Consider the following 21933-nt stretch of genomic DNA (forward strand, 5'->3'; position numbering starts at 1 on the left):
TGATTTGGAGTTTAGTTCATTAGCAATTACCTTGATTTGTCTTCCCCTGTTCTTGCCAATTTACCAGGGCAACGTCTTGGAAACTCACCTCATTTGGAGAGAACAGGATGTAATTAGCCAGATAATCTGCTGATTCCCCTGTCAACCTCTCTGCCCGGTCCAAACACACGCAGTGGCTGTGCAGGCTGGATCAGACCTGATTTCTGGTGCTGTTTATGCACTTAGTTCCACACAGACAGGAACTAAGATTTCGTCCTGCCCTCAGGCAATGACAAATCCACCTCTTGGATCACTCCTCAAGCTGCAACCCCTGGACTGAAACCATCTGGGAGCTTTTGTTCTGGAGTTAGTTCTTCTGCCAGGGCAACAGAATTCCCAAGGGTATGCAGATACCTATTTTTGAAAAGGATGAGGATGATTTACTTCCCACGGGCAGCTCCTTTCTACTTTCTTGCTGTGTCCATCCTTGCTGCTTTTTTCCAGACCAGTAGCTAAGGTCAAGCAACTCAACTGCAAGCTGTGGCACAGCAAGGGCTCGGTCACAAATCACTGGGCACAGATGGCACTACGTAAGTGATGCCTGAACATTTTAACTGCTCAGGGAAATTTCAGGGAATGCCCAATGCTGCAGAGTCCTTCAGGAGACAGAGACTTTGTTTTCTACATCAGTCCTGGACCTGCAGTCCAATCAGAGGGGAGGAATTAGGCATGTTGCCTGTTACAGCTTTCTTCCCTTTACTAAAGACCTCTCTGCAATGCCAATGCCACGAGGGGTGTACAGCACTGCCCACAACATTGGAGCAGTGCTGTAGGTCTGTGGTTAAGTGGTGCCTCCCTTAATTTCCCTCCCTCTGCCATACTGTGTGCGTTGGGCTGATAAATATGTACCACCTTCCGCCCTTGGGAGAGGCCCTGCCACAGAGGTGGGGGTGCAAATGCCCTGTGCTTCTCTCAGACCACAGTTGAATTTGAGACTCTTTAAGTTTTTGGCTTCTCACTCAGTAGCAGATAACAGCAGCGAGGACCAGAGCAGGGGTCAATTTGGGTCAATTTGTGGGGACTGAGGGGCAGCAAGAGAGACTGGTGAGGTGACAGAGCAGGGGCTGTGAATGCCTGTCCCATGTGGAGAGGGGCAGACAACGGGGCAAGGCAGCGAGCAGCAGGTCCTGCAGCAGCCAGCACTGGAATGGGCTGTCCTGCTGCCAGGCTCAGGACTCTCCATAGCCCTTCTGCTGCCATCCAGTTAGGAGCTCCCTAGGGAGATCTTTCAGCCTGTTTTCCTGGTTTTGAATGCAGGGTGATCACACAGTGATTTCCTCGGTGACAAAGAGCAGGTGGCGGTGCTGTGAGAACTGTGCCAGGTAAATCCTGCAGCCGTGGGACCGGCGGCAGGGAGAGGCAGAAGGACTCAGCTGAGGGCAGGTTTCTGTGCTGAGGGCTGGACATGGCCCATTCCCTTCCGAGGACCCAGCTGAGGGCAGGTTTTCTGTGCTGAGGGCTGGACATGGCCCATTCCCTTCCGAGGACCCAGCTGAGGGCAGGTTTTCTGTGCTGAGGGCTGGACATGGCCCATTCCCTTCCGAGGACCCAGCTGAGGGCAGGTTTTCTGTGCTGAGGGCTGGACATGGCCCATTCCCTTCCGAGGACCCAGCTGAGAGCAGGTTTTCTGTGCTGAGGGCTGGACATGGCCCATTCCCTTCTGAGGACCAGGACAGTGTGGAAGCACCATCAGAGCCGTGCGAGGACGGAGCCTGGGCTGGGGCAGGAATGCCGAGGGAAGCGAGATCCATGGAAGCGGCAGTGTCCGAGCAGGGGGACAGGCAGACACCAGCACTGCAGCACCACAGCTGCCTCACCAAGCTGAGGGGAACAAAAATGCCACCCCAGTCCTCGGAAACCACGTCTTCTTTCCTCCCATCCGCTCTGGAAGGGTCTCTGAGCGGGCTCCGAGGGGTCCCTCAGGGGCTGCGGGTTTTGGGACAGCTTTTTGATGGCAGGTGCGAGCTGTGCACTGACGGGCTGCTTCGCATCCCGGCTGTCCTTTGCAGAAGGAGCCTCTGGACATTTGGAAACGCAGCACAAAGACATCGCTGCTAGGAAGTGTATCAGAAAACATCTCTGCTCCCAAAAGCAGACACCACCAGGGTCACACACCCCGGGGCCACCTGGGGGTGACGCCAGGAGGAAGGAGAGGATGGAGCGGCAAGGCGCAGCTCCCGCCCCGCTCCCGCCGGGACGCGCCGCCCCGCGCTGTTGTGTCCCCGCCGGGCGCCCGTTGCCGCTCCCGTCGCGAGCGGAAGCGGAAGCGGCGGCGGCCGCGTGCGGCGATGGCGGCCCGCGGTACCGCGCGGCGCGGGGCGGGCGGGGGCTCCGCCCGCGGCCCCGACCCGCAGGAGGAGCCGCCGCCGCCGCTCCAGGCCGTGCTGGTCGCCGACAGCTTCAACCGCCGCTTTTTCCCCATCTCCAAGGACCGGCCGCGGGTGAGAAATCCCCTCTGGGTGCTGCTGCCTGCGCCGCGCCGGTGCCTCCGGGGCCGCCTGTCCGGTGTGCACTGTCCCCGGGAGGCCGGGGTGGGCAGGGATCCGGCGAGAGGCCGGGCTGGGCCGGGAGGGGGCGAGGCTTCTCCCGCCCTCCTGCGCTCCGGCGGTTCTCGCCCGTGGGAGTTTCTGTCCGAGCATCGGTCGCTGTGTCGGTGCTGACCGCTTTTCCATATGGCGTGGCGAGCTGCGCTGTCGGCTCCTCGCCTGTGGCTGGTGCACGGCTGGCAGCGGGTTTGGATAGGTTTGTTTCTGATAAAGGAATAAAACGTAATCTTGGCTCTTTGCGGCTGTAATGCGTGAAAGGATATGGCCAGAAAAATGGATGGGGATGTACTTTAATTATCCAGCTCAAAGATTGTGTTAAAGGAACATAAAAGGTTTCTGGAGACTTTAGGTCTGAATAATTATCTCACCTCCTTTGCTGATTAAGTGTTGGTGGTGCTTGTAATTATACACGCGAGCTCCGGCCTGAAATGAAACAGCACCAAAAATGAATTAAGGAATGGTATGCCATCACTCAGGTGTGACTCAGTAACTCAGTTTAAAAGTGTGAGTTGAATCTCAAGTCAAGAGAGTACTTACTTCACTTTAGGTTGAGGGTTTTTTCCCCTTGTTTAATTCTGGACACTCATATTCCTCTGGCTTCATCATTCATGTCTGACAGGTTTTTCTTGAAGCAGTCAAAGCCTAAGTCAGGGAATCAGCACTTTTTTTTTTCCAGTGTCTGTCATTTATCTGAGTCTTCTTGAACAGTTTTCAGTGATAACTTCACTTTTTTATGCCTTCCTTTGTGAACTGAGGATCTACCTCTAGAAAATTGCAAGTTAGTTCTTACTGTTTAGTTCATCTCAAAAAGATTTTTATAAAACCTGGTGAAGCAGTTACTTGTGTTATGTTTCTGGTACTATTGATGACATTAAATCCCCAAGTTGGAAGGGACTGTTGCTGATGTTGGCTGTTCAGCTATCTGTATGGATTTTTTGGTATTGTTTTTTTTTTTCAGGCTCTTTTACCTATGGCAAATGTGGCCATAATTGATTATACCTTGGAGTTCCTTACAGCAACTGGAGTGGAAGAAACCTTTGTTTTCTGCTGTTGGAAGTCAGCTGAAATAAAAGAGCATTTGCAGTAAGAATTCTCTTCTTCTTTTTAGTTTTATCATGGAAAGTATTCATCTGCCCTCCAACAAGCCTCAAAAGACCTCACTGATTCTTATGCAAGAGACACGCTTTCAGCAGTGGTCTCCCAGCATATCTCAGAAGAGACTGTCCCTGCTGTGTAGGAGGGTGGTTGTGCAGTGTGTTAAAAGGATTGAGTGTTGTGGGACAGCTCCTCAGTTTCCCTTCTGAATGTACCTGAGCTCGGCAATAGCAGGCTCACTGTCACAGGATGCTGCTCTTTGTAACCCCTTGTAGGTGTGGCACACACTGGGACACTGTGTGTCTGTGGGAACAGCCTCTTTATGGCTTCCTGATGGATCTTTTCCTTCTTGCAGAAAATCCAAGTGGTGCCGGCACACGTCTCCCAACACAGTGCGCTTTGTCACCTCGGACCTGTACCGCTCCCTTGGTGACGTGCTGCGGGACGTGGATGCCAAGTCCCTCGTTCGTTCCGACTTCATCCTGGTCACCGGCGACGTGGTGTCCAACTTCAACATATCCAAAGCCCTGGAAGAGCACAAGTAGGTGCTGGGAGAGTGGATGCTTGCCTGGTGTGCTGAGACTGCAGTCTGTAGTTCTCTGAGGAGTGTTCTCATAGTTCTGCCCTCCTTTCTCAGGTTGCGTCGTAAGATGGAAAAGAATGTGTCAGTGATGACCATGATATTCAAGGAGTCCTCGCCTGGCCACCATGCCAGGTGCAAGGAGGATGACATTGTTATTGCCATGGACAGTGCCACACACCGTGTCCTTCACTACCAGAGGACGCAGGGGCTGAAACGATTCCGCTTTCCTATGGTGCGTCTGGAGCCTGGCAGGTGGAAAAGTGCAGCCCACCTGAGGAGATCCTCCTTGAATGAGGGCTGGGGAGCTGTCCCAGCTGCTCCTCTTGGAGGAGCAAATGATAGGAAGTAACTTGGGGTAAACTGGCTTTTTTCCCCCTTTAATCTTTATTTGAGGTGTGGTGAAATTGTGCTGGGACACACATGTTTGTGACTCATTCCAGTTTGGGCATGAGGCAGATGATTTCTCAGAGTTCAGGTTTTGCCCTTTATTTCCTTTCCATGATGTAAAACAAGGGAGAGATTTTGTGATATCACAGGGGCTCCCAAATTGGGGTGCATATACCACTACCATACACAGACCATTTTTACCAAATCAGTTAGGTTGGAAAAGAGCTCTGACATCAGAGAGTCCAACCTTTGATCAGCACCTTGTCAACTAGACCATGGCACGTCCAGTCATTTCTTGAACACCTCTAGGGGTGGGACACCAGCACCTCTCTGGGAAGTCCATTCCAGTGTTTAACAACCCTTTCCTTTTTGAAGTGTTGTTTGTTGTTGAGCCTGACATGGGTGGAATTACAGAGGTGCAAGGAGTGGTACCTCCTTTTACCTGTTTGTTCACCTAGTAATATAGTAAATGCTCTGTAAATGTCTGTGGAGCCTCTTTCTCCATGAGATAGATGGGCCAGTTTCTTTCTTCAACTCAGGACTAAGGCTGTGATTGTATAATATTTTCATCCTCAAATCAGTAATCAGGAGATTATTTCATGTCTTCAAATGGAAGTACAAACCACTGTAGTAAACAGAAAAGGAAAAGCCAAAAACAACTAAAACCCAACAATACAAAACTGACTCCCAGCTGTAAAAAATTGTATTTAGATTTATCCGTTTTTGTTTTTTTTTTATACAGTTGTAGCTCCCAGAGACTGAGGTAAGGAGCCTTCTGGAGGAAAAGTGATTGTTGGAAGTACAGGCTGTTTCTGGGAGAGCTGCACTTTGTAGGGGCGGGGACAGTCTCTGCTGGCTGACACTCAGCTCTTTGTGTGACCAGTCTGTGACTGCTCGGATCAGGCCTAGTGTAGATGGCAGATTTCTCTGACCCTCAGAATTTCAGCTAGTTTAATAATTCAGTCAATACTGCCCCTGACTTATAGAACGCTTTTGGGGTTCAATACTGCATGAGGCACTCAGGTCATCTGAATTTTCCTCTTTCAGAGTCTGTTCCAGAGCTCCATTGAGAACGTCGAGGTGCGCCATGACTTGTTGGATTGTCATATCAGCATCTGCTCTCCACAGGTGAGCCCTGCCCTTCCAAGGGTCCAAAATTCAGTCTGCACTGCTCCCTTGGTACTGCTGGTGTACAGGGTGTGTGTGACCTGAGTACCAGATTTGGGAAACAGAACTGGCTGAGCTGAGGGCCTGGATGATCATGTGGTGGGTGCTGCTCTGTGGAACAGTCTGCTGCTGTGTGGAGCAGTCTGCTGTGCTCAGTCTGTTTCTGGCATCCACACTGCTCAAGCCCAGAAGATCTTAGAACTACATGGTGGATGCATCCAGAGACTGATTTGGCACAGAATGAAACTATTTCAGGAAATAAGTGATTTCACTTTGGGTGTAATAAGATCTGTTGAGCAGAGGTGGTGGTTGTGCTGTGGAGAAGTGTCAGTACTTTTAAGCTGGTACCATGTTAGGGTAACATTCAGGGTTAATCCAGCTAAGACTCGCTAACTTTATCAGATCTTCCAGTCTTCCTTTGGGGGTTAAACTGCAAAGTAAGGCTGGGAAAATTGCTTGGAAATGCTAAAGCAGTGTCTTGCCCCTTTTGAAAATCAGAATCTGTTCATGGATTCTGAAGGAGTAGTAGGGGAGGAGATGAGAAGGTCAATATTCCTAGCAGAAGGAGTCAGAGCTTTAGTCAAGGCAAGACCATAACTTTCCTATATTGTATAACTTGGCTCTAACTGTATTACCATGTACTTTATTCCTGGCAGGTGGCTGAACTGTTCACAGACAATTTTGACTACCAGACACGGGATGACTTTGTGCGTGGCCTGTTGGTGAATGAGGAGGTAAGGAGGGGGTTGTTACAAGGGAGATCCAGTTACTTTGCCTTGGAGAACCTTCTGATGTGCTCCTGCCTGTCTGCCAGGTCCTGGGGAACCAGATCCATATGCATGTAGCAACAGAAGAGTATGGTGCTCATATATGCAACCTGCTGATGTACGAAGCTGTGTGCTCTGACATTATCCGGCGCTGGGTTTATCCTCTCACTCCGGAGATGAACTTCACTGATGACAAGAACCAGAGTTACACTCACTCTAAACACAACATTTACCGAGGGGTGGATGTGAGTCTCGGCCATGGCAGCGTGCTGGAAGAGAACGTGCTCATCGGGCAGGGAACGGTCATTGGCAGCAACTGCTCCATCACCAACAGTGTTATTGGGCAGAACTGTAGAATAGGTGGGTGCAAGAGTGGGGGATGTGCCAGCTGTGCCAGGCCAGGACACACATTTGCTAGAATTCAGTTTTTAAAGTGTGTTTGGCACTGGGAGAAGGTGATAGGTGAGTACTGATTAATTGCTAGTGGGGATAAAGGAGAAGAGCTTGGTTTTCCAGCACGGGAGATAGATTAGAGTTTTCAGGTTACCATAATGAAGCTGGAAAGTACTGAATGAAAATTAATTATTTCAGCAGCAGAGAATGCATGACCTTTACTGATCTAGAGTTATCAACCAACACCATCCTGCAAATGAGGGACATATGTCCTCATTTTCATGAGCTGTTTCCTAGCAGCTAAACTTGCTCCCTCCTAGCTCACTCCTTCTTAGCCTTGGCTGGATTTTCTTTTTTTTTTTTTTTTTTTCTTTGTGATTTGGCTGAGTTTGTTCAAAACTGAGATGTCAGTTGTTATTCACAAGTCTCTTTAGAGAACAAATTTTTCTTTCAACTTTGGGTAAGAAGTGGATGTAGGCCTCTGAAGCAAATATTCCCTGTCGTCTAACATCCATCATGCATCAAGGGGGTTGGGAGTCAGTAAAATGCTTCTAGTGGATTCAGCAGTGTTGGAGAGCACCAGACAGCCTTCCTCAACATATTTGTCCTTGGTGGTGTATAACAGGTGATAAAGTCACTTTGGATGGAGCTGTTCTGTGGGACCGAGTGCACATAGCAGATAACGTGGAGATCCACCATTCTGTTATCTGTGATGAGGCGGAAGTGAAGGAGAAAGTAAAGCTAAAGCCCCGCTGTGTCCTCTCTTCTCAGGTGAGCTGATTTATGTCTGTTCTGCTTTCTGCCTCTCCTGGCAGGTTACTCATCTTATACTGTTCTCTTCCAGAACACAGGGCTGCCCCAAGCGTTTTTGCAGAGGTGGAGACTGTGCTACTGCTCCCACCTTTTTCTTCCCTTTACTTGGCTGGGGCAGTATAGTATGGAAAGTAGCAGTGCTGGTGTCTTCAGTTACACTTATTAGTGACAGCTTGTCTGGAGCTGCTGGTGGAGGTACAAGGGAGCAGTCAGAGTGTTTGTCATTGAGACGTGTTTCACATATTTTCAGGTAGTAGTAGGTCCTGGCATCACTCTCTCTGAGGGCACAGTGATCTCCCTGCATCCCCCAGATGAGGAGGAAGAAGACGATGACCAGTTCAGTGATGATTCTGGTGTGAACAAGGAGAGCAAAGTGAAACTGAAAGGTATGAGAGTCTCTGTGCACTAAAGCTGTGCAGAAGGTTTTATCTTCCGTGATCTTTTGGGGTCTTTACCAGCCCCATTCCATGCCAGGGTGGAGCTTAGTGCTGCATTCAACCTGGAACCTGTATTTTCATCAGAGCAAGCAAGGATACTCAGCTATGTCCAAGGGCTTTGTCCTTGTGAAGTACTGTTGCTACAGTGTGGGTTTGTCAAGGGATCTAAACATGGTCTGCCAAATATTGCTGCTGTAAGGAGGAATAAGTCACTTGTTAAGGCATGTGAGAACATGAAAGCTTAAATGCATACGCATCTGCAGCAATCCCAGCTCTCTCTTGATGAAGGCTATTTAGGGGCAGTAACATGCATGTTATACAGTCTGTTTCAGGTTTGCCTGTAAGCAGATCTGCTACATCCACACTGCTGATTCTTTTTCAGGTTACAATAAAAAGGACATAGGCTCAGAGGGCAGAGGCTATCTCTGGAAAGCAGATGACAAGAATGAAGAGGATGAAGAAGAGCAAAGGCAAAGCCTATGGGGTGAGGAAAGGTTTAGTGTGGTCACCTGGGAGTGAACAGACAGGCATACGTTGGGGAAACTGGCCAAGTGGGATGCTGGTAATTGTGTCTAGAGCAAGACCTGGGCTTTGTGAAGCAGACTGGCTCCAGATAACAGCTGTGTGTGGAGGGAAGGTGAGAGGTGAAAGCAGGTCATAGGCCAGATTCTCTACCTGTGCTCTGTGGAAGGTGTTTGTTAGATATTTGACTTGCAGTAACACACAGAGCTGTCTGTGCTGGGAATGCTGCACTATGGGATACCAGGCCAATCCTCAGATGGGAATATGCTTTGGCTATTCCAGGTGCTGCTGGCTTTCTTCCTGCCAGTGGCAGTGTCTGCTGACATTGCTCCATTGTGACTCAGCAGTCTGTGCAAAATGCAGTTGCTTCTGTCCATGTCAGAATCTGCCTGCAGACTCCCAAAAAATTCCATTATCCTAGTGCCAGCTGTAGTGTTCCCTCTGCAGCAAATTTAATCATCAGGACCTGTAAATAGAAGCTTCCTTGCAAGGACAGATATTTGCTGACTTGGTTGGGAAGTCCCTGGGACACCTGGTTCCTCATGGCATGTGATGGTTGCAGTTTTTGAGTGCTGAATGCTACATCTTCTCCTTCCTCAGGCCCAGCTATGCACTCCGAGGAAGAGAGCGAATCTGACAGTGACTTGAGCATGGGCTCTGAGGAGCCAGACAGTCGGGCAGCTTCCCCTCAGCTGGATGACATCAAAGGTGAGATGGGCTCTGAAGAAGTACAGTGACTGTAGGTAATGCAGTATGTGAAGTTTGTGCCTCTTTCTCTGGGTGTATTAGAAAATTTGTGCACCTCTGTGATATGTTGTTTCCTGATCTCACTTCCTGCATTTTCTACAGAGTTCTTTAATATTCCATGTATCACTGCTGGGTTAACCCAAGGCAGTGAACGAGGTGAAACTAGCAAAGAGCCTCCATCTTTCTCATTCCTCATCACTGGACCTTCATGAAGGAGACCTTCCTGAGTAGTCTGTTTAAATGGCAGTGTCATTGCCTAATTCTAGAGACTATGGGAAGGTCTCTGTATGGACAGCTTAGTATTGTAATAATTCTGGAGAAATAAATGTCCTTGTAGAAGCTGCCTCTTTTGGCAGAGATGTTGTAGTTTTCTTGGTTAAGCTTGTTTGGTTTTCTGGGTTAAGCTTACCTGGATTTGAAAGTGGTTTAGGCCAAATTGGAAAAAACAAAAAACTTTCTCATATTGGAATATTGCCCCAAAGGAAATTAAATCAATAAATATTAGATTTGAATTATTACTTTCAGTTATGGGAAGATGGGGTTTGTCTGAATAGGAAAGGCTAGATTGTGAAAGAAACTCCACTCTAAAAGGCTGTAGAGGTAAATAGCTTTATACTGGTTTCTGTGGATATATAAATGACATTTAGTAGGTAGTTTCCTTTGTTTGAATTATATCTGAGTATTTATAAGTATAATTGCTGTGGGTTTGTCTCAGCATACAGAGAACAAATAAACATTTGTGTCAGAGTGCTTTTTTTGTTAAGGGCATCATTCCTTCAGTAATGAGCAGTTTGAAGAATCTGTGCTTTTCCCTCATGTCTAACTGCCTGTCCTTTCTTTCATTAGTTTTCCAGAATGAGGTTCTGGGTACGTTACAAAGGGGTGAAGAAGAAAACATTTCCTGTGACAACCTGGTCCTGGAACTCAATTCCCTCAAGTGAGTTGGGGATGTCCTTAGGGATCCTTGGGGTGTCCTTAGGGCTGTTGTCCCTTATGCTGAACAGTTGGGATTGACAGCAGGCATGTCAAAAGAAGAGAAACCATGTGAATCCCCATTGTTAGACATTTTGTCAGTGTGGAGCATGAGAAATGCAGCTTAGACATCATGACTGAATGACAGCAGGAGTTGATGGAGAGCACCAGCTGCACCTCTAGCATCCTTGGTTGTTAGTCTTTTCCTGCCCCTTCTCTGTAACAAGAGATTGAATTGCTGTTAAATAACTGTAGACTGAAGAGAAAAGACCAGTTCTTGGCACGACTGCCTGGAAGTTCATGCAGAGTCTGTTGCTCTGGGCATTGCAGCATTCAGCCAGCTGCCTGCAGCTGGGGCTGTGCTGTGGTGTGACCTGTCCACAGTATTTTTACTGCAGCAAGTCTAGAACACATAATCAGAGTGCCTTTTATTTACTGCTTCTCAAATCCAAACCTGTGTGCCATCTTTTGTGCAAGACCATTCCTACAGCACTCTGGTAAATGTGAGGGTCCTGTCCCTGCAGCAGCTTGTTCCAATTGTGATAACATTTTCCAGGCCTTATGCAGGGCATGATGCAATGCAAAGTATTTTATTGTCTGAATATTTGGAAAATAAAATAAACAAATAAGAAATAGATTGAGAAGATGAAAATCAGATTTTTTACTCTATCTCTGTGAATAGCCACAGTCTGCAGAGATCAGACAGTGTGAAATGTTGAGGGTTTTTTGCCTTTTTCATTATAGGTATGCATATAACATTAGCCTGAAGGAGATGATGCAGGTGCTCAGTAAAGTGATCCTGGAGTTCCCACTGCAGCAGCTGGATGCAAACCTGGACTCCCAGAACTATTTCTCAGCGTTACTTCCTGTGAGTCCTGCTCCATTTGACGACTCTTTGGGCTCGTCTCCTAGTGTGTAACAGTCTTTCTGTGTGCCCTGGGTAGTTCTTCCCTGAGAAATCTCTTTGTTTAAGCCTGGAGCCACTTGAACTCCTTGAGTTCATGAGCCTCTTTGTCTTCTGTAGAAGTAAAAATGAACTGAAACTGTTGTTCCTGTTTGACAGAGCTGAGCTGAGACTGTAGATGTGGGAGCTCTACTTCAGTACCTGTAATTGTTTCTGTTGCCCGTGTGAGACGGTAGATGTGTGTAATTTGTGAAAGAGAAAAGAGAAGGTCTGTTAGAGATGTCTTTACAGACTTGCATTCCAGCAACCCAGTTCCAGTCCATCTCAAGTCCTGTCCCTGGGGCAGTGGGGAGCACTCCTCTCCCAGTGGGATCCTTTCCAAGGTCTTACTTGTCTGCATACCATAATTGGTGCCAGGTTTTTTTCCAGCCAAATGCAAAGGCATGATATTGTTGTCTTTGTGCAAAGATAATGTTCTGCTTTGTTTGTAGGGAGATGGATTGTATAGTTGGGTGTACCAACTTCTATTTCCTGCCTTATGGCAGACAAAATAGGGTAGTATCTGTTTTAAAAAGCAGGCAGTCTTCTCTTAATGTTTTTGTTCACCCAAGCTGAAGTAATTGTAGTATATTTGTCTCCTTGTTACAGACCATTTATGTGTTTGACTTTGCAGACTACAGATTCTGAAGATGCTCTTTCACAATGAATAGGTCTGACACATGTTTGGGACAGACTACTTCATTTTTTTAAGGACTACATTTTTTTTTTTTATAGGAGATTGAGAGGAACACTAGACTTCCTCATAATCCTTTCTCTGAGGAAGTATGTGCTTTCAATTGATGGGAAAGGGTGGAAAACTAATTCTCCTTTGTGTAGGTGTAACCATGCTACTTAATTTACCCCTTGGACATGTGGAGATGCCTTTTGCAGGAAACATCCATGTAAATTGATCTGTTCTTCAGATGGCTCACTCTGTTTAAGTTCTGCTTGCTTTTGTTCATTTTTCCAGACTGTTTTCTTAAATAGCATGTCCTGTCCTAGAAAAAGAGAATTGAAGGAGGAGGACCAAAGAAAATGTTGGAGCAGGTGTTAAGATTCTGAGTGGAAGTACATCTAGACAACAGCTTGTGTGGAATTGATAGCTATCTAGGATTTTTTTCTTTTTTTAATCCCAGCTGGGATATGGCATCTCTTGGTCTCCCAGATTAGGCTCTTACTCTAGCATGAGTGGAAAAGGAGAATTTCCCTGCAGCATCCAGTCAGAAGATGTTCTAGTCTGGGATGAAGCATGTAAGTGCATGAAGTTTTGTGTAATTGCCCCAAACCCCTAGAAGTTAAAGACAATAGTAGTACATGAAAAGTTTCTCAGGATAACTTTGTTCATATCTTTTTCATCAAAGGAAAGCAAATGCTCATGTTTAGCAGCAGAGAGAGCAAGTCAGCTCACCTTTAGTGATCACAGTGTGATGTTTAGAGTGGCCATGTGTTACATCACGGGCAGGTGGCATTTGTCTAGGCAGTACAAATTACCCTTAGATTTATCAAAGAAAGCCAGGTGTCAAACAAATTGACCATCACAGCAGCCAGTTTCTCCAGATTCTCCCTTGGAATGAACAACCAGGAAGTTTCTTAGAGAATCCTTCACTGTGTTCAGGATTGCTGTGTTGGCTTTCTGCACTGCATTCAGCACAGGAGCACAGTGTCCTGCTGAGCTACAGGTGTGTTCACTTGCACTCATGGTGTTTGTCACTGTTACAATAACCCAATATTTGGGATGAGATATTCCTCTAATAGATGTAGTGACCCGGCCTTCAAAAGCTTATTAAACACACATCACTGTTCTTCTGAGGCAGCAGCTTTGTGTATTTACCAGCAGTGCTCTGCAAAGATCAGTTCTTCAGGCAGAAGTTGTACAGCATCTGAACAGTGGCTTCTCTGCAGCTTGCAATTCTCCAGTTAATAAAAAGTACACTCCATTAATTTACTAATTCTTATTTATACTCTGAAAACCCCAAGCACAAGCTTGGTATATGTTAGTACATAATGAAAGTAATTGCTGCTGAAGTTTGCAGCTAAAACTGCCTCAGGCAATAGCAGTTTTGGGCTGAGAGCAGTTCATGATGGAGTACTTATGGAAAAGTGTTATTTTGTGTGAGATGGGGCTACCTGCATTCTGAGAGTGATGGGTATCAGAAGCCCACTGAACCTTTTTTATGTTTCTGAACCTGTTGTATGTTTCTCACTCTTTTTAGCTCAACCCTGATCAAGAGATGCTGAAATAAAATGGGTTGCTTATGTAAAACCTATGGTAGACCAGTCCCAGGCAGCTCAGGAGGGGAAATTGTGGGAATGTCATAGTTGTGATGTATGGTTTGACTTGAAACCACACTATGTGGTCTGAAGTGCTGGCTGAGCATGAAGCTCTAAAGTGTTTCAGCAATTTTAGGAAACAAGCATCTGGTAAAGGATATGCCCGTGGGTATTTTTTTCAGATGAAACATGGAGGCTTGACAAATAGAGGTATCCAGTTTGATGTATGTCAGGCGTCTCATTCAGCTCTTGTAAAAGTTGTAAAGGAGAGAAGGTAAAGAAATAGACCTTTCCTAGAACTACAGACCTTTCCCAGAACTGTGATTCTGTAATGGTGTGCATGTGAACACACCATGGAATTGCTTGTTTGGAGACCAGAAGGATTTCTGCTGTCACTGAAGCCATTTATGGTGATCAGCACAGATGCTGTTGTGGTCTAACTATCCCCATTAGCACCAGTTACAGTGCAGTGCATGTTCTCAACTTGACATGGTATATTTTTTCTTCTTTCCCTTTTCCAGCAGCAGGCACACTGAATTCAGTCCTGGGGTTGTGAGTGTTTTCTGTATAAATTACCTGCTTTCAGAAACTCAATAGCTTCTGGTTAGATTTGTGCCTGCTTATGATTTGAAGGTGTTAATAGAAAAGTATAACAAAGTGTTTCTTAACCTGGAATGAACTTTCCAGTAGAATTACTTTCTTATCCAGTAGTAATAAGAATGGGGAGATGATTGTAGAGGAGGGAAGAGTGTTTAGTGTTAAGCATTTTGCTAAAGTACCTCCTGTAAATATGCCACAGAACCCTCAGTTGTTTTATTGTCATACCTTGATGATCCGGATCATTCTGTGTTTTAACTGTTGTTTCTTATACCAGTCAATGTACCACTGTACAGATGAGTTTGCTTATACTAATCCCCTTCTTTGTTTCTGCTTGAGGCATGCAAATTCCAGCATGGTTGCATAGCAGATGTATCTGAAGAGGTGAGGGAGTGCAGTACTACAGAGTAGATGAGCATTGTTTCCTAGCTGAGGCTACCTTTGCTAGTCCACACCAGCCTGGACTATCTCCATAGCCTGGGTTGTAGCTCTGCTGGGTGTCCTGGACTCTCCCTCTCTCAGGTCTGCTGCCTGTTAACAGTTATTCTGGACAGTGTAATGCTGATTAACCCCAAATGTAGGTGACTCAAAGCCCCTTCATCATACCCAAAGCCCCTGTGAATTGCCAGTTTCCCTTCAAAACAAGCCAGATATGTTCTGCAAGGAGACACTGCTGAAGGCACAGCAGACCTGTGTATCTGTGCAGGCATGCCAGGGGTGTAGTTTCAGGATCACCTGCTGTTGAATTTCTCCATTTTAAAAGATGTGGAACTCTGATTTAATTTCCTGTGATGCTTTTGTAGGATGGTCAGGTCATGATCTGGCCAATGAAGAATTTTTGTATCTTACCCAAGTTCTGATACCTTCTAAAAGTTTTATGGACAGGGATCTAAGTCTTATCTCCTATCCCAGATTCAGGTCAGTCTGTGCTGCTTTGCAGAGCTCCCTGCTGCATATTTCCCAGATATGTACAAGGGAAAGAGCTGTGGGTAACACAAAAATCTTATTTGAAGAGGCAGCACTAAAATCATTAAACTTAAGACTTGAAGAAAATTAAGCTTTGGAGGAGAGAACAACTAATAGTGTAACAACTTCTTGCCCTTCATCCTTCCCACTCATTCCCTGCAGCAGGCTTCAGGGTCTAAACAAGCCTCTAGGCACATGTGTGATTTGCACTTAGGGGCTGCTCTGACATGTTCCTGTTTTAGGGGTGGTTGTTTTTTACTGTTCACTTCTACTCAGCTGGTAATTAACCTGGCATTATTTTTTTCTATGTTTCCTTATTCGTCCTTCTGCTTGAAGGAAAATTCCACTGAAATGTCAGCTGCTCTGTTGGGGGAGGCTGTGAGTAGCATGTAGGTATCTCTCCTTATCAGTCTGCAGTGAAGAGATTTCGTCTGAATACCAGACTCCATTGAACATGTTCATTGTGATGATCTGGTATTCTGTCCAGAGAGGCAAAAACAAGAAAGCTAAGCTAAGTTAGTAAAAACAGTTTCTGAGATTCAATATCATTTGTGTCATGGACAGAGAGGGTCAAATACCTGAAGTAGTCAGCTGAATAGTTTCATAAAATGCTTCTCTGGGTCACTTTCTTGGTGTAACACAGCTGAGGCACAGGGCTGAATGCACCCATTTCAGCTCAGGAGCTCTTCTGTGTTTTCTCCCTGCAGCTGTTGAAGAACTGGACCCCATTGTTTAAGAACTACATAAAACGAGCATCAGATCACTTGAATGCCTTATGTGCCATTGAGGAATTCTTCTTGGAACATGACAGTCTCTGCACATCGATAGCTAAAGTGAGTATCCTCTCCCAAATCTATTTATGCTAGATTCACAGTGGAATGCATCCTGTTTACATCATCACCTCTCTGCTTTAAGGGAGAGAATTTTGGAGTCTCGGTGGAGAGGGTGTGTAGAAAATCCATTTATAACAATTAAAAAAAAAAATAGTTCTGTGTCTGCCTGTGCCTCTGAGGGAGCACAGCTGAGGGTGAGTATTAATTACCAGCCTGCAGCCTGTAGGGAGCTATTATTTTGCAGCTTCCAACATAGATGCCCTTGTTGTGTGATGCTGGAAGAGGCGAGGTCAGAGACTTGCTCTAGGAAGAGCTTCTCTTCATTTATTTCTCCATGGTCCCTGGGATCTCACTGCTAAATGTTTTATTCTACTTTGGAGTGCAAAACACAAAAACTGGGAATAAAAGTGGAATTTTATTCAGGCTGAGCTAGTTATGAAATTGGGAGTAAAGGGAACCTGTTATGTGGCTTATTATCTGTCTCCCTGCTTCTGAGAATTTTCATATATTCCTCCTCACCATCCATTCACAAATATTTTGTCCCTGCATTCTGTCTGCCTTATCACATGGAGAGCATTTGACTTGGATTGCAAGGCTTCTTTAGCAGCAACTCAGGAAGTCCTTGTCTGTTTTGGAAGAGCTCCCCTAGAGCCTGCTTAACTCTTGATTCCTCAAGAAAGAATAATCCTAACTTCTGCTACCAGTGCTTCTGGCTGATGGCAAAGCACTTAGGACTGGAGCCAAAAGCCTTCAGTTTGGTGAGCCAAAATGTCCTTGAATTACAGCAATTGTTTGGCATATGTCCATTGTTCTAGGGGCCTGGGTTTCCCTAGAGGCTGGGAATTGAAGTGACACTTTATATTCGGAGTTGGCAGCCAGCTTTGTTAGCGCTCTGCTGCAAGGAGACTGACCGCAAAGTGCCTGCTCTGCCTGAGCACAGAGGACCCTGAGAAAGACTGATCGCGTCTCCCCCTCGCTCATGGGGCAGGGGATTGAGCTGAGGAATGACCAATTGCTTTGACACCTGCCATAAGGCACTGCAGAGAGAGAGCTGGCAGGAGGAGGGGCAGAGCTGGATAGGTTCATGCTCCTCTGCACATGTCACTGTTGAATGTGAGCCGGCATCAGTTGCTTGTTGGATCTGCTTTGGGGATGGCGTTGGAGTTGCTTTAAAAAGAGAACTTACGTCTTGAACTGATGTCCTCTGTGACCCCTGGTTGCCCACTTCTCTCAGTCATATACCCAGCATCCTCAGAGCTGAAACTGATGGGCCTTGAACTTTGACTCATTATGTGTCACAGCATCTGTCAGGAACATAAGGCTTGGTAAGAGAATCACGGTTATTTTTAACAGTTGAAGGAAAATGAAGCAGACTGAGTGCCTTCTGGTGAAGACAGAGCTGAGAGACACAGATTACGTGCAAACTTTGTACTTGGACGTGAGCTAGTCCCAGAAGAGTTTATAGAGAGCCTGTTGCTCTTTTCTAATTGATGCAGGTGTTGATGACATTTTACCAGCTGGAAATTCTGGAAGAAGATGTAATTCTCAATTGGTTCTCTTTGCGGGACACATCTGACAAAGGAAAGCAGCTTCGTAAAAACCAACGGGTGAGTCCCAAAGGCACTGGGAGAGGCTGGGGTGGGGGGAGAGAGACAGACAACAGCTGCTGAAAGAAACTTCGAGTAAAGTTTGGTGTCACTGTCACTTTCTGTGGAGCAGCTGCTATCACATGGTAGGCCAAGAAAGCCAAGAAACACACCAGTGCACTGAACACTAAGCAACACAGATTTGTTCTCCAGAATAGGCGTTTTTGTACATTCTGCCAGAATCATCCTGTTTGGAAGAGGAATGGAGGTAGTATGAAGATTATTTCTAGTGGGCTCGCTGTAGCACGAGGCCAGCACTTTCTGGAGTAGCAGCACAGCTTCTCTAAGCCAACACCCATTTGAAATGGGCTTTAGGCCAATGCCCTGTGTGCTGGCCCCATGCAATTCCTTTGAAGCTTTCATTCCTGGCTCAGCAGTCCCTTCAAATATATTTCTAAGCATTTGCTGTACTGAGTGGTTTCATTTGGCTTCTGTTGCAAGGAGCATATAAACCTCCCTCCTCTGTTGGGCAGAACTTTGTGCTGCAGTTTGGCTGAGCCCTGTTCCAGTCCTCCTCCCTGGATCTGGAAGAGAAGTAGAGGGAAAAAAAGCCATCTAAAGAACAACTTTATCCAAGACCTTTGCAAAGTCAGCTATTAGTATAGGTCAGCAGTGCTTTCAGCTGCTTGTTCAAGCCCAGTTAAAACATAAAATGAGCTGCCTTTTTAATAGCAGTTTCTGAGGAATGAGTTTTTTTTCCCAGCAGAGTTTTCCTAACATGTCAGCTAAGGTTCAGCTGCCATCTCTTTGCCCTGAAGCTCTGAAAACCTCTCAAGTTTTTGTCTTTTTGCTGAGTGTTGGAGGGATTGTCTGACTGGAGGAATCTCCTTTAGGAATTTAATCAGTCTGCATTTGTCAGTGGCATCCCAGTTGTTTTTCACCTAATTGTCTCTTGCTTCCCGAATCTGTTTCCTCAATTTCTGTTTCTTCTGGAAACACTTTCTCTTTCCTGTGCATGGTAGTGATGCTCACTCACACAGTGTATTTGTTGAGCATTTCCAGCATCTCCTAGGTGTCAGTTGTTACCCAATTACATTTCATTCTCTTTGCAGCTCCAGAAGTTTATCCAGTGGCTGGAGGAGGCAGAGGAGGAGTCGTCTGATGGCGACCAAGACTGACATGGTGGCTCAGCATGAGAAGAGGCTCTCACTGCCTTTCTGGGCCAAGTGGGCAGGGCAAGATCAATGCCAGTGCATGGTGTATAGATGTGGGGTCTGACATCAAAGTGACTGACAATCCCATCATTAATTCAGTTGTGTGTTCCCAACTTTGCCACTTTCCTCCCTCCCTCCCTCCCTCATTTGCACCTTGTGTTGCAACCCAGTATAAAAACTATAAGGGAAAAGCAGGAGGCAGTGATACCTAAAATCCCTCTGGAGCCTGGATATGATGTACTATAAGCTATCTTTTGGGAGGTTCTTGTTACTAATACAAAGGGAGAGAGTAGATGCAAATGCATACAATGCCCCTTTAGATCTAACCATCAGGGTTGTGGAAGAATGGTCATACAGCTAAGGTTTTTGGAGTCATTGTTGCTTCTGGAGCTAAAGGAACTCCTGCTGAAGAGACACCGGCAAGGTTGGTGTGTAAGAGCATGTGGATTAGGATCTGGAGTGAAGGACTAGAATTCAGGAGTTCTCATGCCTAAAGAAGATGCAGCTGTCTGAGGATGCCCAAGGCATTTTGCAGCCTAGAAGGCACTTCTGTGATCTTTCCAAAAGGGAAAATCTCTTGCCATCTGCCATGCTAGGATCTAACACAAATTGCACAGTGGAGTTGGTAAAACCATGTGTTTCCTGTGCTATAAAACTAGGGATGATGTTTTGCTCAGCTTCCCCACAGGGTTGGTTGATGGTGGATGGCTCTACGGATCACCATATCCTGCATGTGATCATTCTTCTGTGCCCCCAGCTTAGCAGACATGTTTTAGAGAAGTGTCTGTTTCTTATTTTTTTTAAGAAAAGGGTGCAGAGGTGCCTGGCTTCTCCTGCTGCACCAACTACACTTGTTTTGCCCTGGGGGCATTGACTGCACCAGCTGCTTTGAGGAGAATGCAAGTTACTAAGTTCTGCTCCAGTGTGAAAAGGAGCGAATGGTATTTCCTTCAGCAGCACGTCTGTGTATCCACATGATTTCAGTTACATAAGCTTGCTTACTTCATGGCCGTTTATTTATTTGAAAACTTCCCTCAGACAGCAGGAAAAGTGCTGCAAACCCACTGTGAGGCTCTGCAGCCACAGAACAGCTTGGCAGGCAGCAGGGAATAAGTGTGCCTCTGGCTCAGACAATGTGTGGCAGCAGCAAGGCCTTTAAGAGCAGCTAACTTGGAAGTGTCACTGTGCTGCATTCTGCCCTGCTCTCGAACAGGGTGAAAAGGGTACCGCAGCCATCAGCTTGTGTTCATGGGTGGGGTATTGGATCTGCTGACCTAGCCTCTGCCCCTTCAGGAGGAGCACGGAATAAATCCTTTGCAGGAGGAATTGCACTGGAGCTGCCCACTCAGGATATTTACTTGGCCGTTCCGTGGTGCCACAACTGTCAGTGAGGGGACAGCATTGGATGCTGGAGACCAGGGATACTGCCTCTAAAAAGCTGATGTTCAGGCAGGGCCATCTTGTGCACTCACACTATCAGTTGCCAGGACTGTGCATAAATGTCCTTGTTTTCTGACATTGCAAACTCAGTCTTGTAAATGTTGGGGAAATTGTTGGTATCTGAATTTTCTGTATCTGCCAATATTTAATTCAGGGAGCAAATAAAAACTATCCTGGTGTTACCAGCTTGTTTGCTTTTTTTTACTTGAAATTGTATGTCTCCAGTTTTACATGCCTGAGCAGGGCTTCATGTGTAAGTTAAATAACTCATCACTTGTTTTTCCTCAGATTTTAAGCACACAATAGCCAGGTAGGAAATCGGCACAGCATTTCATGAGTGAAAGTGTTTGATGGTAACTCATGAGCCCTGTTTGCAACTAGTGAGAACAATTCATTAAAATGTCTGAACTTGGAATCCTGAAGTGGGTGAGGTTTGGTTTTGTACAGAATTATGTTGCAAAGATGAACCTTAAATCCAAGGAAATCTCTTATCATTTGTCATTATGGGAATTGATGGGAATGTTGGCTGATACATCATGCATTGTGTCCTCCTGATGCTGGGAAATAAGAACCGGTAGAGAGGCAGGGAACTGGCAGAAGCAGCTACAAAGCCCTTAGTCAAACCATTTACAAACCAGCTGCAAGACTTAGTAATTTTAAAATCTCCTTGGAAGTCTCAAATATTTTTTTTTCCTTTTACAGAGTAAATATGGCTTAAGAATAAATTTAACGTGTAGTGCTGTAAATGGCTCAGTTTTGCCAGAAGTTCTTGATTATTTCTGCCAAGTAACAATTCCACTTTTGTTTTTTCCACATTCCTTCCTCCTTTGCTCCAACTTTGTGGTATGAGCTGCTTTTTACCTGAGAGTTAAAATCCAAGGGGAGAATGTTGCTTTATGGCCACATCCTTCAGGCACTGGTGGTGTGTGTAGTGGGGTAGTTTTACAGATGCCAAGAATAGAGTAGCAAAAAGAAAACTAATTAGAACACTTGATACTCTCCAAGGTGGAGTTCTGGCATGGTGAAGCATCCTTATGTACTGATACGTGCTGTACTTTTTAAAGGAGCATTTATTCCATTGCTGAAGTGTAGGGTGGGCTTGATGCTTTGTTGTTGCTTCAGTCAAGATGGTTCTTTGGTTAGAAGACTAGAAATGCCTTTGAGAGCAATCTTGAATGTGGAATCATTGCTACCCATCTCTGAGAAATGCAAGCAATTAAGTACTTTATTTTCCTAAGACTATAATAATCAACTTGTCTGCCTTCCCATCTGACAGGGAGGGGTGGATGGATGGATGGATGGAAGGAAGGAAGGAAGGAACCTGGTGTTCCTTTATCAAACCTACAACTTCAGTTAACAATAGTAACCCTTTTAAAAGAAGATAATAATTTGGATTTGCTTAAAGGTGTAAGTGATGGAACTCAAGTACATCCGCCTCTGCTTTGGGCTGTTCCAAGATGCACTAAAATGTCTGAAGCCTGTACTCTGTAAGGAGAAGCAATGTTATCGATGCTACAATTTTTAAGTTGCAATAATTGCAAAAATAAGCCAACAGGCAGTTCAGAAACTTCCTTGTGGACCTTGGAGTGCACAGCACAATCCCCTCCTGCTAATT

At 45.8% G+C, this 21933-nt stretch overlaps 1 protein-coding gene across 2 annotated transcripts; it reads left to right on the plus strand.

The window, feature by feature from the left end:
- Positions 1-2289: 2289 nt before the first annotated feature.
- On the plus strand, positions 2290-20503 carry EIF2B5 (eukaryotic translation initiation factor 2B subunit epsilon). 2 transcript variants are annotated; one of them, XM_021543219.4, is made up of 16 exons: positions 2290-2480; positions 3544-3668; positions 4036-4221; positions 4318-4495; positions 5698-5778; positions 6474-6551; positions 6632-6944; positions 7603-7748; positions 8041-8176; positions 8610-8711; positions 9350-9457; positions 10343-10433; positions 11213-11336; positions 15953-16078; positions 17575-17685; positions 18777-20503. In XM_021543219.4, the coding sequence occupies exons 1-16, from the start codon at positions 2328-2330 to the stop codon at positions 18840-18842; spliced, it is 2124 nt and encodes a 707-aa protein (XP_021398894.1). In that variant the 5' UTR covers positions 2290-2327; the 3' UTR covers positions 18843-20503. The 2 variants fall into 2 exon arrangements, with proteins under 2 accessions (XP_021398894.1, XP_085444079.1); XM_085587953.1 differs by lacking the exons at positions 17575-17685; positions 18777-20503 and adding an exon at positions 16894-17033.
- Positions 20504-21933: the final 1430 nt, after the last annotated feature.

This window comes from Lonchura striata, chromosome 9, assembly GCF_050655825.1.
Source record: "Lonchura striata isolate lonStrDom1 chromosome 9, ASM5065582v1, whole genome shotgun sequence".
Taxonomy (NCBI): domain Eukaryota; kingdom Metazoa; phylum Chordata; class Aves; order Passeriformes; family Estrildidae; genus Lonchura; species Lonchura striata.